The sequence below is a fragment of the Macrotis lagotis genome, chromosome 7 (assembly GCF_037893015.1).
Source record: "Macrotis lagotis isolate mMagLag1 chromosome 7, bilby.v1.9.chrom.fasta, whole genome shotgun sequence".
NCBI lineage: Eukaryota > Metazoa > Chordata > Mammalia > Peramelemorphia > Peramelidae > Macrotis > Macrotis lagotis.
The window spans coordinates 189,175,414-189,190,020 of record NC_133664.1 but is presented as its reverse complement, the minus strand read 5'-3'; the positions used below and the strand labels follow the sequence as shown (position 1 = coordinate 189,190,020).

At 33.8% G+C, this 14,607-nt stretch overlaps 1 protein-coding gene across 2 annotated transcripts in view; it reads left to right on the top strand.

The window, feature by feature from the left end:
- The window catches only part of ETNK1 (ethanolamine kinase 1), a 62,851-nt gene extending 55,000 nt beyond the window's left edge, over positions 1 to 7,851 (top strand). For both annotated transcript variants that reach the window (XM_074194267.1, XM_074194268.1), the window contains exons 7-8: positions 1,607 to 1,680; positions 2,016 to 7,851. In XM_074194267.1, the coding sequence (XP_074050368.1) occupies positions 1,607 to 1,680; positions 2,016 to 2,088 (147 nt within the window). In that variant the 3' untranslated portion in view covers positions 2,089 to 7,851. The remainder of the gene's footprint in view (positions 1 to 1,606; positions 1,681 to 2,015) is intronic.
- Positions 7,852 to 14,607: the final 6,756 nt, after the last annotated feature.

Here is a 14,607-nt window from a genome sequence, read left to right as displayed (position 1 = left end):
CATCACAGAGAAATATGGAAGTGTAGAAAGAAAGAGGAAGAGGCTCAAAATAGAACTCTAAGCCTACACAAAGGGGTAGTGATTCTTCCAAAAAGACTGAGATTGTACAAGAATGATTGATTGTACAAGGCAAGAAGCATGAAAAAACAGGGTCCTTAGAGCTCAGAGAGAGTATTTTAGGAGGAGGAGGTGATGAGGTGATCACCAATGTCAGCTGGAGTGGGGAACAATTTATCAATAAAAAAAGATTGGTAATTTTGGGGAGGACAGTAGGTCCAGTGGTAGGCCGAGAAGCTAGATTTCAAGGGAATGAGAAGTGAGTAGAAAGTGTACAAGTAGAGACAAGGACAATTTTGATCATAAAAGGGAGAAAAACATATTGGATGATAGCCAGAGAAAGTAGAAAGATCAAATGAAATTTTTTAATGGATAGGAGAAAACTGGGCATCTTTTTAGACAGCAGGAAAGGAACCAGTAGATAAGGAAATAATTGTAAATTAGAATGGATGAAAGGACAAGATAAGGGATTAAAAACAAAAATTGGCAAGAAGGACAAAGGAGAACAGGAATGGTACTGAAATATTTTATGTGTGGAATTGAGAAGAGGGAACTAGAGACATGAGACCTTACTTTTTTTAAGTGAAGTATGATATGTGGTTCTTGGCTGAGAGAGAGGAATATGGCTGGTGCATGCAGATGGTTTGAAGAGAACTTTGGAAGATATATTTTTACACGTACACATGATAACAACTAGTTATTTCCAGTACACCTCTGTCATTACTGAAACGGAGTATCAGAAGAAATGGATTTATCTGTGGTTCACACAATAGCAGAGCTATGCCTAGCACCCTAGTCTTTTGACTGCATCTAACTCTTGTTTTTTTAAAACAAGATAGGGATCTATCTTTAGGGATCTCCTTTTTCTTCTTCCTCTGAAGTCTGAGAATCTGAATTTGAAGAAACTTCATAGAGCAAAGCATCCTAGATAAGTCATCACGACTTCAATGATGAATGTTAATTTCATTCCTTTCCAAGGAAGTCTATTCCATTTTGGAATAACTGTTAAGAATTTTTTTTGTTATGTGAATCTGGAATTTACCCACAAAGCAGCTTCTACTCTTTCATTGCTCCTAGTTTTGACTTCTAGGGCCAAGTTGGAAAAAAGATAAGATTTCTTGGAATAAGCAGGATTTTAGAAACTGAGATTTAGGGCTGGTTGGAATCTTAGACTAATCTAGTTCCTCTTCACCTTCTAGCAGAAAAAAGCCCAGAGAGAAGTGATTTATACAAGACCACACAGGTAAAGCCAGGATTCAAAATCAGATCTCTTGAAACCCAGTCCAGCTCAGCCATTTGTTTTGCTTTCTCATCCCTTCATTCTAAGGAAACAATTGATGCTGAAAAAGGAAAATAAAAGGAAATAGACATAATCTTCAAGTGCTTAGAATTTACATTCATAAAGCTAAGATATAAAACCATGATATTACTATAGATAACTGTAGAAGCAAAAACAATTTTTATAAAGATGGGAAAACTAAAAAAAAAATTGTTGCTTGTCTCATAAAAAATGTTTTGTTAAATTTCATGAAATTCTTCTTTTCCTTAGGCTTCTCATTTCTTTTGGGGATTGTGGGCTTTAATTCAAGCCAAATATTCTACCATTGATTTTGATTTCCTTGGGTAAGTTTTGATTTAGTTAAAAATTCCTTTTTTGTTTAGGTTTGCTTTAGACTAATATTTAGAACTGATGTAAAATATAGACATTATATTTCTTAAAATTGATGATACAGGTTTTGGATAGTGAAAGAAATCTTATGAGTGTCTCTTTCCCTAAACATGAGATGCAATTTTTTAGAAATCCAGTAGATGGCACAATAAACTTAAAAATCTCTCATTAAGTCCTGAAACCTTTTCTTAAAAAATAGAATCTGTATAGATTTCAGATTTTTGAAATAAAAGATTTTACATGTTTTCACCTTTTGCTAATTTTGCCAAAATTCTTTTTTTCTCACTAGGTATGCAATTGTTCGCTTTAAGCAGTATTTCAAAATGAAGCCTGAGGTCACTGCATTAAAATTACCTGAGTAAAGGAAGGATATTTAGTTAATCTCAATATGACTAAGCATCCTTGTGAATCTTTTTTTTGAAAACAGATATTGAACAGCTAATATTTGTTAAAATTCTGTAATTTCATTTGTTTATCTTGCTTTATAAATAATGCCTCTAAACAGCCAACTTATATATTTAAATATTAGAACTAATTCAGAAATGTACCTGTTGTCAGTATGAGATAGATTAGAAATTTGTTAAATCTGCAAAGATCAGTAGAAATGGCAATATAATCCTTTCTTTGATCATTTCATCTATGTTATATGTGAATTATTTATTATGGAGTTAACATGATTCCCTTGCTGCTTTCATCTGTTTCTGTATAAGGATTGAGTGTAGGCAATGAAATTGTCATTTTTTAACTTAAAATTTTCACATTAATTTAGGTAAATGTTTTTTGGGGGTATTCATTATAAATAATCTTGTTGTACTATATGTGAAGATGAGTCATTTATTCTTGAAAGGTCAGGAACAGGTATAATAAATTTAGACTATTACTTTTAATTTTGGTCTAGGAGATAAAACCTTTCATTTCATGGTACATTTTCTGAGTTGAATACTGTAATGAATTTGCTCCTGGGAATTTTTTTTTTAATTCTCCATTGACTGGGAATAGAAATTTTTCACTTCCCATTTTAATCCTGGAATAGATTTGCTGACTGAATCTTAGCAAAATCTTTATAATAGAAGATGTTTTCTCATCTGAAATGTGAATATTTTTCACTGTTCCCATTTTTAAAAATTGCTACATAAAATTGTTTCTAAATTATGTGTAATTCTATGTATGGAACAGCATTATAATCTTTTTAAAACATTCTACTCTTCCATTTGCAAGTATAGTGAGTCAATGAGCAATTCCTCCCTAAATGCCTCCTCCCCTCCAAAAAAAAGAATGGAAAAGAAAACATTTAATCAATCACTCAGCCTCAATGCTCCTAACTTGGTTTCATTTCTTTAGCACTTAGATTTAGTAGTACTAGGGAAAAAAATCAGAAAAAATACAGACTTAGGGTTGTGGTTTGATGAATGTCTATTAAAGTTCAAAGTGATATGTGGAAGCTGTGAAGAATTAAATATTTTTGAGATAAGATTGAGGATTTGATCATTGTACCCTTAAATTGTTATGGCAAGAAATCTTTGAATTCTAAAATGTGACATGTATTGGTCTTTTAGAATGTTTATTTTTTAAAAAAATATAGAGGGTGGGGGCTGGTAACCCTGGGGAAGGGAAGAAGGGGCTTCTTTAAAGTAGGAGTTACTCTTTAAGCCTTGAAATTGCTGTGTGAGGTTTAATAGTCAACTTTTTAACAGTTAGTCTGACAAGCTTTGCACTTTGGTCACATAAGTGCCCATGTAAAGTTGACATACTGTGCCTGCATATTCAGAATGTGCAAGCACAAACATATCCTACAAATAAATATTGCAGGGAAACACTCTTGCTCTCTCTTTCTTGTTCTCATTCTCTCAAGAACATTAATTTTCAGAGTACTTACCTTCAGACAAGCACTTTCAAGATTCTTGAAAGCAATTTGTAGAAAAAAGTTGTAAAATTAAATAGTTTCTTAAAATGAATTTGTTTTCATAACAGTATTAGACCAAGATTCACTTTTCTACTTCCCCTTCAATCTTATTACAAATAATCATATTTTGGTTTTATTTTATTTTAAACCTACAAAATAATAGAATCAATAGTTTCTCATTTGACTCAAAAATATCTATGAAAATGGAAAAAAAAGTTTTTCTATACTATTAGGGATGTTTGAGTTTATGAAAGTTCTTTTGGTGGATTTTTTCCATCTACATAGGGAATATTTGAAAAGTACTATGGAGAAAATACAAAATACTTTTTTTTTGCCTTCTGGCCAAATGGGGAATAACAATTTGTACCCTTTAGATCATTGAGAATGGGAGGAAATGACCTTTCTCTTTTTCTCAGATTGTCTTCTCAAGCTGGTTAATATAGACTTGACTGTTCTCACTGAGCCACTGCTGGTAAACTAAGTAGAACCTCAACTACCAGCTGTTTCTCTATTCTAGTTACTTTTTAGGGAAGAAGGAGTTGAGGAGACAATCACTTCAACCACAAGGATATGCCTAATTCATATCTTGTTGTGTATATAGATAGAGGGCAGAGTAGGCATATATTGTATCTAAGAAAGGAAGGAGGAAGTGGGGATGGGGTATTATGATTGTTTTAGTCTACTGGTTTATGGGATCATAGTGTAGCTAGGGCTTACACTTTTAGAAACATTTCCTTCATAACCATTTAAGCAGTTGTACAAAAAAGAAAAATTTCAGAGTTTTAGATACATTTATAAAAGGGTTTTTTTTTCTTTGTGACTTGCTAAGATGCCATTCTGTTGCCTTTTTTCTATGCTAAGTTAAGGGGCTTGAATGTCATACATACTAACTCAACTTGTAGTTAACCTGGTTTTGAAATAGAAAGAGGGTTATATATAAGTGACATTCATGTATGCACAATGTTAGTCAGTAGACCATAGTGGCCTGGGTGCTTTAAAAAGCAACATTGAATAAATTATTTTTTTTTCTGTCACTATTTGTAAAATCAGACCTGGTTAATTATATTTAATTTTTTTCTGATCCTTTATCACCAATCTCTGGAAACCTAAAAGGTGTGGTAATAAGATACATACTTTTTAGTAAGTTTATTTAAGTTTACTTGGAGCATAAAATTAATTAACCAGGTCTGGCCATGTATATAAAGCAGTGTAAATAAACATGTGTAAATTAGTGTGAATTGTATCTTACACTTATGAGCTTTGTGCATTGCCTTGTATTCTATGCTTTTGTAGAAATTTCTCTATAAATAATCAAGCTCCTTATCTCCTCACATCCTTCTTGCTGCTGTTTTTGTTAATCTGGCATATTTTATGACCATGTCTATACAGTGGGAAGTTTAAGAGATTTGGAAACTTATGAAAAATTATAATTCATTGCTGTTACATTAAGGGTAGTACTTATTTAATTTCTCACTACCTTGTTTATAGCCTTTATTAACTTTAAGTTGGCACTTAGCCTTTGTGAAATAAAGATTTCCTGGAAAAAATGATTTAATTCAATATAATCTTAGGTAAATAGAACTGATTTTTTAGTTTTGATTATACAGTTTAGTTTTGATTATAAGTTTAAAATACTAAACATGATTGGAAGCTTTTATTACTCTGGTCTGTTTTAGAGGGATTTAGTTCTTTTACACAAAAAGGAGTTTAATATTCATATCTTTTTGAAAATTTTGTCTCTACAAATATAGGCCATCTATCTTAATGTCACAAATAGATTTATTCATTCTAAGATGGTAGAAAAGAATAAGATGTTAGTCCAATCTTCTAAATAAAACATTTAAAGTATTGCCTGATTTAAAGATAAATTAACTCTAGAGTGTCAGGTAAAACAGAAACCATTCCATTTAAGTTTCTACGTAGTTTTATTCCTTTGGTTTATTCTTAGTTTATTCTCATTCTCTAACTTTTTGTAGATCCTGACTTGTTCAGAATGCAATTTGGTTGTCTTAATTTCTACTTCCTCACTGCCTTTGATAGCATTTAAATCTTTATGACAAGCTTTTATTTGGCGGAAAAACTGACTTTAGTCAGTAAGTTTTTTGAAAATAATCAGAGAAAGGGTGATGTTGGCATTAACTTTGATGGCTTTAAACTAAAAGGAAATAATTTTTCCTCAAGGAAGGAGTTATAAGCCAATGTGAAAGTATTACAGGAGCCACATCTTCTTTTGAAAGTTGCTTTTTGGGATTTTATGTACTGTATTTCTCATTTGTTTTCCATTTTCACTTATGGTTACCAGCTATTGTAATGTCATTTGACTATGTGGAAGCCTATGCCACATTTTAAAGCAATTGGCATTTTATTAAGAAATTAGAATAGTGTTTGGCCAACCATTTCATAGTGTGATTAGTCATTTTTAAAAGTACTTCCCACAAGATTAGAATATAAATAAACGTGTATATATGTGTTACATATATCATGTAAACTTAGGTGAATAGACAGCTATAATATTTACTTTCCAAGAACATGAAATTTTCCTAATATTTTAAGCTCAGACTCAATTTGTTGCTCTCAAAGAAAGTACTTTGATTTACATCACCATTGGTTTTCAGATAGAGTTGGAATAGCAGAGTTATGAAGGTTCGTTTACCATCATGTTTAATTGACACAGAATCTGGTGAAATTTTAAAAAAATAACTTTTTTCTACTTAATACTTGAAGAAACCAATAACATGTATTAAAACAGAGGGCAAAATAAAATAACCCTGTTTCTACTAGTTAACATTTTTTCATTAGAGATCTTTTTTTAAAGATTTAAATTTAAATTATTAAAAATAACTAAACATTACTTGAATCTTTCCAATTCTCTGAAAGAAAAATGATGAAATTGCAGGTAGAAAATGAACTTGTATAAACTTAACATGTTTGCTAATTTCTACCCTGATCTACTTTGACCTTTTCCTCATATTAAAAATATGATAGCCTGTGAATTAGATTGAGACAAGATGTGTTCCCTTTTAGTTCTGATTCTAAAAATCTTGTTTAGCCACAAACTTATTAAAAATTATTCATGAACTTGCACTCTTTTCCTTGTTAAAAATGTAACAATTTGTGATAGTGATGTTTCATTTTGCAATATTGAATAATTTCAGCAGGTAGGAGATATCCCATGCTGTAATTACTTTCTTTACTTTTGACATTGAACTTTTATTGGCTATTAATTGTAAATTATAAGGCATAAACCAACTAAGAGGATTGGCCTCTAGCCTGGAAAAGATCCTGGAATGGAAAAACAAAAATGCTTAAAATTATTTTGCACCTATCTGTTGTGTGCTGCCATATATATAGTTAATATGGTGCTACACAGAAAATTGTATTTTCTGATCATCTAAAGCAGTTTTTTCTGAATGAGTTGTTCCTAGAGTTTTACAACTCTAGAAAAATTAAATCCACTAAGCCCAAGTCAAAACTTTTTTTTGACTGTGCTAAATTTCAAAAGCCTTTGTACATCAAAGTCACTTTCCATAATATCTTAAGTATTGTTTAAATTTAAAATACACATTTTTGGAAGAAGAAAAGTTATTGCTTCAAGAGCTTAAATGGCAACTTCCTTAGAATCAGATGGAAAAAGAGAATCTGAGTGATTCAAAGTCATTGTATTAGCTGTGTTAGTTAGATTTGGAAATTGTGGCATAAGGCTTAAATTTGTATTTATTGAATGTGAACTGTTAGTAGTGTGATGCTGCTTTGTATATACTGTAAGTGCTACACATAGTCTCAGCACTGAAACTGTATTGATACCTCTCAAATGAGTTCAACTTGAAGTGTAGGTGTTTTGATATGCCTCAGTAATGTGCGTGTCTGAGAATCTGTTAATCTGTTTGGAATTGAAGATACTTCCTGTTTTGTTTCACTTAATTTAAAGTTTAATTTTTATCCTTTTACTACTGTTATTTGTCGGTGTGTTCTGTGGTTACAGTGGGGTTGCTGGTGAAGACAACTTAAGAAGTTAACCTCATATGTTTTGGCTATATGTTTATAAGCTATTTTGGAGTTGATTGTATTTCTTTTTAAAAAGTAAGTGATGTTTAAACTTTGTTTTTGTTGTATAAATCCTTTTACGATTGATTAAATGAAGGAATGTATCTTTTTGAAGAGATTTATATTCTGTAAATAAAAACTGGTTGTAACAATAAAGTTAGGTTCTAACTTCCATGTATTCATTGATTTTTGTTGATACTTTTTATTCTAGATCACTTAAAATATGCATTTAATAATCCAAATTAACAAATATACATAAAGCAAATATGATTTTGGAAAGTCTTCTGAACTAATCATTCTCATTCATTTTATAATTTCCCTGCTTAGCAGATAATAGGAAAAAATACATCTTAGAGATCATATGGAAAATAGAATATTGAAGTAGAAACCATAAATAAGCCATCATTTTGTAATTGCTTTCAAATCTTGTTGCCATAGTTTAAAATTGTGATGTGGCAGATAAGGAACTATGAAGAGAGTTACAAAGCTAAGTGAGATGTATTCCATACCTGTAAGAGCTTAGAATCTAATGGAAGGGATAAAGTGTACACATAAACACCTAGGGCTGAGTGTAGGACAAGTTCTACTGTAAGGGAGGTTAATAGGAAGTAGAAAGAAAAAGATTTAATGAATAAAAATTCCAAATTTACCCTGAAGCTAAAAGCTTGTAGCCTAAAAATTTTCATTAGAAAGATAACTTTATAAATCTGTTAATAATTACTATTTCATTGATAATACTGATCATATACCTCAAACTAGTATAGTTTTTAGTTGTGTGGCAACATATATACTTCTATAATGTCTCTGACCCCTTTATGAAACATTTCTCATATTCACGTTCTTGCCAGTCCAGGCAAAACTGGCATTGTCTCCTGTACATAACTTCTCATTTTCATCCTTATGCTTTTTCTGGTTGTTCATGACTGAAATGCCTGCCTTCTTTCAAAGTAGCTTAGATACCACCTCCTATACAATTTTTGATCTTCTATTGAAAATATGTTTTATTATGTATGTATGTAATATGTATATTATTTTGCATAAATTTATTGTATCAGTTTTTGACCTTCTCCTCCCTGCCACTTCTACCCTCAAGTACTATGTAAGTTCCTTGAGGGTAAATAATGATTTTCTTTGCATTCAGTTTATACTTTTATGACTGAGCAAGTCCTTAAAACTGAGCCTTAGTTATTTGTAAACTAAAGGGGATGGACAACATGACTTCTAGGGCCCTTTCCTGCTCTAATCCTTATTCTACAATTTTCCCAGACCTAATAAAGTATTTCAATATTTTATATAAAACAAAATAATTATCTGGAAATGTAAAAGAAAACTAATCAAATTAATGGATCATTAATAGATCATTTCGTTTGTTCTGGTGGTATCAAGGGATTTTCAGGTACATAGACCTCAGATTTCTAATCATTAAACAGTGCTATAGACATTTATAGATTGAAGCATTTTGAATGTTAAAATTATAGCATGAATCCTCCATGGCTTTGTTTTATTTAGACCTGACTTCATATAGATTCCAAATGTACAGATTAGGCACCAAGTAACAAAGTCAATGTTAGATGGGATTTGAATCTAGGTCTTCAGGGTCTCTATCCATGGAATCAGGCTGCTTCTCCTTAAACAGTATGTACAAGGTGCCATGCCTTTGTACTGGAGATATGACAGAAATAGCCCCCTACCCTCAAAGAATTTAAATTATCTAAGGAGATGGGTTCATTTGGGTTCATCACCTAAACTGAGAAACACAAGGATTCTAAGCTAGTAACAGGACACAGGATTGTTTTGTCTTTCATTCTTGAGATGATGTTATGACAAGCACATGAATTGGAGTTGAAGGGAGGCTGTGCTAAGTCATCAGCCTTAGGTTTTCCAGAACCATTTGGGTCTAAGTAGCCAGATAGGAATTGGGACAACTGGAGATGGTTTTGGGTGTGAGGCAGTTGGGATTAAGTGACATGCCCAAGGTCACACAGCTACTGAAAGTTAAGTGTCTGAGGCCAGATTTGCACTCTGGTCCTCTTGACTCCAAGGTCAGTGCCCTATCCACAGGGCCATGCAGCTTCCCCTTGGTCCTCTTGACTCCAAGGTCAGTGCCTTATCCACAGGGCCATGCAGCTTCCCCTAACAGGAGATGGGCAATAGAATGCTGAGTTTTTAGAATATGTATAAAAAAAATTGTGAACATGAGACTGAAAGTTAAAGGTCAGATTAAAGAAATTTTCCACTTGTGGGGCTTGTAATGCTTTTGAGCAAGAGCTTGGCTGAATTAATTATTGAAGTGAAATTAAGTGCAGAAAGCATTCTCCATCGTATTACTTGGTAACAAAGGTGTGCCTGCAATTGGGCGAACTAAATCAAAGCAACTCAAAAGTTTCATCTCACACCTATCAGATTGGCAAAGTTAAAAAAAATGGCAAGTGCTGGAGAGACTGGAGTAAAAACAAGCTTATTAATCCCATTTGATGGAACAAAGGGATGCCTATCAATTAGGAAATGACTCAATTTATAGTTTATATTATATGATGGAATACTAATGTGCTATAAGAAATGAAAAAGGGGAGTGGTTTCAAAGAAAATGTATGACTGATACAAAGTGAAGTAAATAGAACGAGGATCAGAGACCCATACAGCAATATTGCAAAGACAACCTTGAAAGACTTGGAAATTCTTAGCAACATAATGGCCAATCATAATTCCTGAGGACTCATGATGAGGTAATGGATTACCTCAAAGAGGTAATGGATTCAATGCACAGAGGCATTTAAAAAAATTTTTTTCTTTTGCAAGGCAAGTGGGGTTAAGTGGCTTGCCCAAGGCCATGTAGCTAGGTAATTAAGTGCCTGAGACCAGATTTGAACCCAGGTACTCCTGACTCCAGGGCCAGTGCTTTATCCACTGCGCCACCTAGCCTCCCCTAAAAAATATTTTTTAACATGGCCCTTGTAGGAATTTGTTTTGCTTGACTCTACTGGAGATTTTGTTTTAAGCTAGAGGGAAAGTGGTAGAGAATGTAGACCTAAAAGTAAAACAAAATTGAGTTTTTTAAAGACATTTTTGTAATATGGTCATCGATAGTATTGATAACCTTATCTGAAAATTGTTCATATCTTTTAATCATATATCAATTGGGGAATGGCTTTTATTTTTTTTTGTAGATTTGACTCAGTTCTCTGAGAAATGAGGTCTTTATCAGAGAAACTTGTTTGGATATTTTTTCCCCACAGTTACTATTGCTATTTCCCTCCATCCTCTTCCTCCCCCTATTTGTTCTATTTTCTCTCTCTTTGAACCCTGTCTCTCCTCAAAAATGTTTTGCACCTGACTACCTCCTACAATTTTCCCTCCCTTCTATCACGTCCCCCACCCCTTTCTCCTAACCCATTCCTCTCCCATTTTCTTCTACTGTAAGATAATTTTCCATTCTCAATTGAATGTTTGTTTTTCCCTCACTGAGCCAATTTCATTCATTCCCTCTGCCTCAACCCCCGCCCCCACTGTAAAAGCTTTTTTTGCCTCTTCTGTGTGAAATACCTTACCCCATTCTACCTCCCTCTTTCCCTTTCTCCCAGTACATCCCTCTTTAATCCTTTAACTCCCATCTTTTTCATTTATTACCCTTTCATATTTAACTCCTATTGTGTCTTGTCTATATATGCTCCTAACTGCCCTGATAAATGAGAAAGTTCATATGAATTATCAATATTATCTTCCCATGCAGAAGTATAAGCAATTCAACATCTTTAAGTCCTTCCTGATTTGCCTTTCCTGTTTACCTTTTTAATGATTCACTTGAGTCTCATATTTGAAGATGAAATTTTCTATTCAGCTCTGGTCTTTTCCTCAGGAAAGTTTGAAGTCCCCTATTTCTTTGAATGTCCATCTTTTCCCTTGAAAGAGTTTGTTCAGTTTTTCTGGGTAGTTAATTTTTGTATATCAAGCTCTTTTGCCTTCTGGAATATCATATTCTAAGTCCTATGATCCCTTGATGTAAGAAGCTGCTAAATCTTGTTATGTCTATGACTCCACTATAATTGAATTGTTTGTTTCTGACTGCTTACAAGATCTTCTTGATCTGGAAGTGCTGAAATTTGACTGTAATATTCCTGACAGTTTTCATTTTGGGATCTCTTTCAGGAGGTGATTGGGATATTCTTTCAATATCTACCTATGCTTCTAGAATATTAGGGCAGTTTTCCTAGGAAATTTGCTTTAAAATGATGCCTAGTCTCTTTTTTTGTGTGATCATGGTTTTCAGGTATTCCAATAATTTTTAAATTATTTTTCTCCAGATATATTTTTAGGTCAGTTGTTTTTCCAACAAGATATTTCACATTTTCTTCTAGCTTTTCATTTTTTGGTTTTTATCCTTTCTTGATTTCTCACAAAGTCCTCATTTCCCTTTGTTCAATTCCATATTTTAAGGAATTATTTTCTTCAGTGAGCTTATGTATCTACTTTTCCATTTGGCCAATTCTGTTGTTTGGTTTTTTTTTTTTAAGGCTTTCTTCTCATTGACTTTTTAAAAATTTGTCCCAGTCTGGTTTTTAAGATATTAGTTTCTTCAGTATTTTTTAATGTCTTCCTCACAAAACTGACTCATGATTTTCATGATTTTCCTACATCACTCTCATTTCTTTCCAATTTCTCCTCCATCTCCCTTCCTTGATTTTCAAAATCTTTTTTGAATTCTTCCATGGCCTGAAACCAATTCATATTTTTTTGGAGACATTGTAGAAGTATTATCTCCTTTTGAGTGTATATCTTGATCTTTCTGATGACTATAGTATTTGTCTATGGTTAGATTCTTTATCTTCTGTTGTTTGCTCCTTTCCCCAACTTAAGACTTGATTTTAACTCTTTGTTAAGGTGGGGCTCTGCTTCCAGGTAGAGAGTGCAGTATCCCAAACTTTTAGGATGTTTTGCAGCTGTTTTCAGAGGTACTTCTAGGGACCTGCAAATTTCCAATTCTCCTAAGGTCTTATGATCAGAGAGGTTATGACTATTCTACTGACTTGTGCTCTGGTCAGTGGGTGACTGCTCTGCAACCATGAGGTGAGTCCCTTTCTGCTCCTCTTCCTGGACCTGGAGCCAAGATTGGATCTGAGTATGGGCAAAGCAACAAAGTCCTGCTTCAAATGATAGTAGAAAGACCCTTGAACCCGCCTTACCATCTGTGAAGCCTCTGCTGATTCATGCTCCTGAGACCTGCTCCTGGTCTGTTGGGGTCTGGTCTGCATTACTGAGGCTTGTGCCAGTCTGTTCTCCACTCTCACCCCAGTACAGCAGAATTTTTCTGCTAACCTTCCAATTTTCCTTGGCAGTTTCTGGGCTGAGAAGTCTGAAGCCACTACCCCTGCCACCGACCCAGTTGTCTCTCTTCCTACTCCTGAATTGCTGGGGTGGGTTTGCTTCTGCGCCGGTGTTCTGCTCTCTGCTGCTCACACTGGCGCAGCAGATCCCCTTGATCTTCCCAGTTGTCTGGGCTGGAAAATTCTTTAACTCAGTCTTTTTGTGGTTTCTATCACTCCACAGTCTTCTGAGTCAGATATTTGGAGTGATTTATGGGAGAGCTCAAGTGACTTTCTTTTATTCTGCCATCTTGAGACTGTCTCCCATTGCATAACTCCAAAATTGATTTTTTTTTTGAACACAAGGAAATCATGGGGAAAAAAATCTTCCCAGATAATTAAAAATTAGAAGGAAATGTAAAAATAGAATCTGTCAGTCGTTTCCTAAAAGAAACTCCAAATGAAAATACTCAGAGATGAACTCAAAGAAAACTGTCGCAAAAAGCCAGAATGAGCTCCATCCTGAGAAGTATGATTTGGCAGTTTTCATTGCAAAGGAAAGGAGAGTTTGCAACATAATATTTCAAAAGGAAAATAAGGGTTACAAAAAATTTTTTCAACCAAACAGTATAATCCTACAGAAGAAAAAAGTGGATCATGAATGAATTAGAGCATTCCAAGTATTCCTGATGGAAAAACAAGAATAGAAAAGATTTGGGTAGAAAATCTAAAGTACAAAAATAAATCAAGAGAAACAAAAGTAGGAAATCTGAAGGGATTATACAAAGATTAGTCTAATAGGGAGAAATCATCAGGGATCATACAGGAATTTAAATAGGAGGAATTTTGAAAAGAAAAGGGGGAAGGGAATATACTAGGGAATAAAGTGCAAATAGATCACCTGAACTTTCATTTGCATTAGTCTAAGCAGAGTAGACACTGTGACCCTGGACAAGTCATTTATACCTCTCTTCAGAATGAGTTGGAAAAGGAAATGGCAAAGCACCTCAGTATCTTTTCAAAGAAAAACCCAAATGAGGTCACAAAGAATAAGACACAACTGAAAAACAATGAACACCAAAGGGAAGATGATATTTGTCCTTCATTCTTGAAAAAGATCATGATATCAGGGAGGTGATGCCATGGCAAGCACATGAATTGGATTTGAGTGGGGGGCAGGGGGCTGTGCTAACTCACTAGACTCACTTTCTCCTCCAGAATCATGTGGATCCAGTGACCAGATATGAATCAGGACAACTGGAGATGGCCCTGAATGAGGCAATCAGGGTTAAGTGACTTGCCCAAGGTCACACAGCTACTAAGTGGCAAGTATCTCAGACTGGATTCTAACTCTTAAACTCCTTACTCCAAGGCTAGTGCTCTATCCTCTCCACCAAAACACACACACACACACACACACACACACAGAAATGAGGGTGGATATAAAAGAGAGTAGATATTCAGGAAGGGATATTTCAATAAAAATTGATCATGCATATGGATATCAAACCTTACAAACATGCAGTAATAACTTTCTTTAATGATAACAGTACAATAAAAATTATTCACTAAAGGACCATTAAAGAAAGGATTTCAATTAATTGGAGATAACAATCTGAAAGAACAGATGGGTC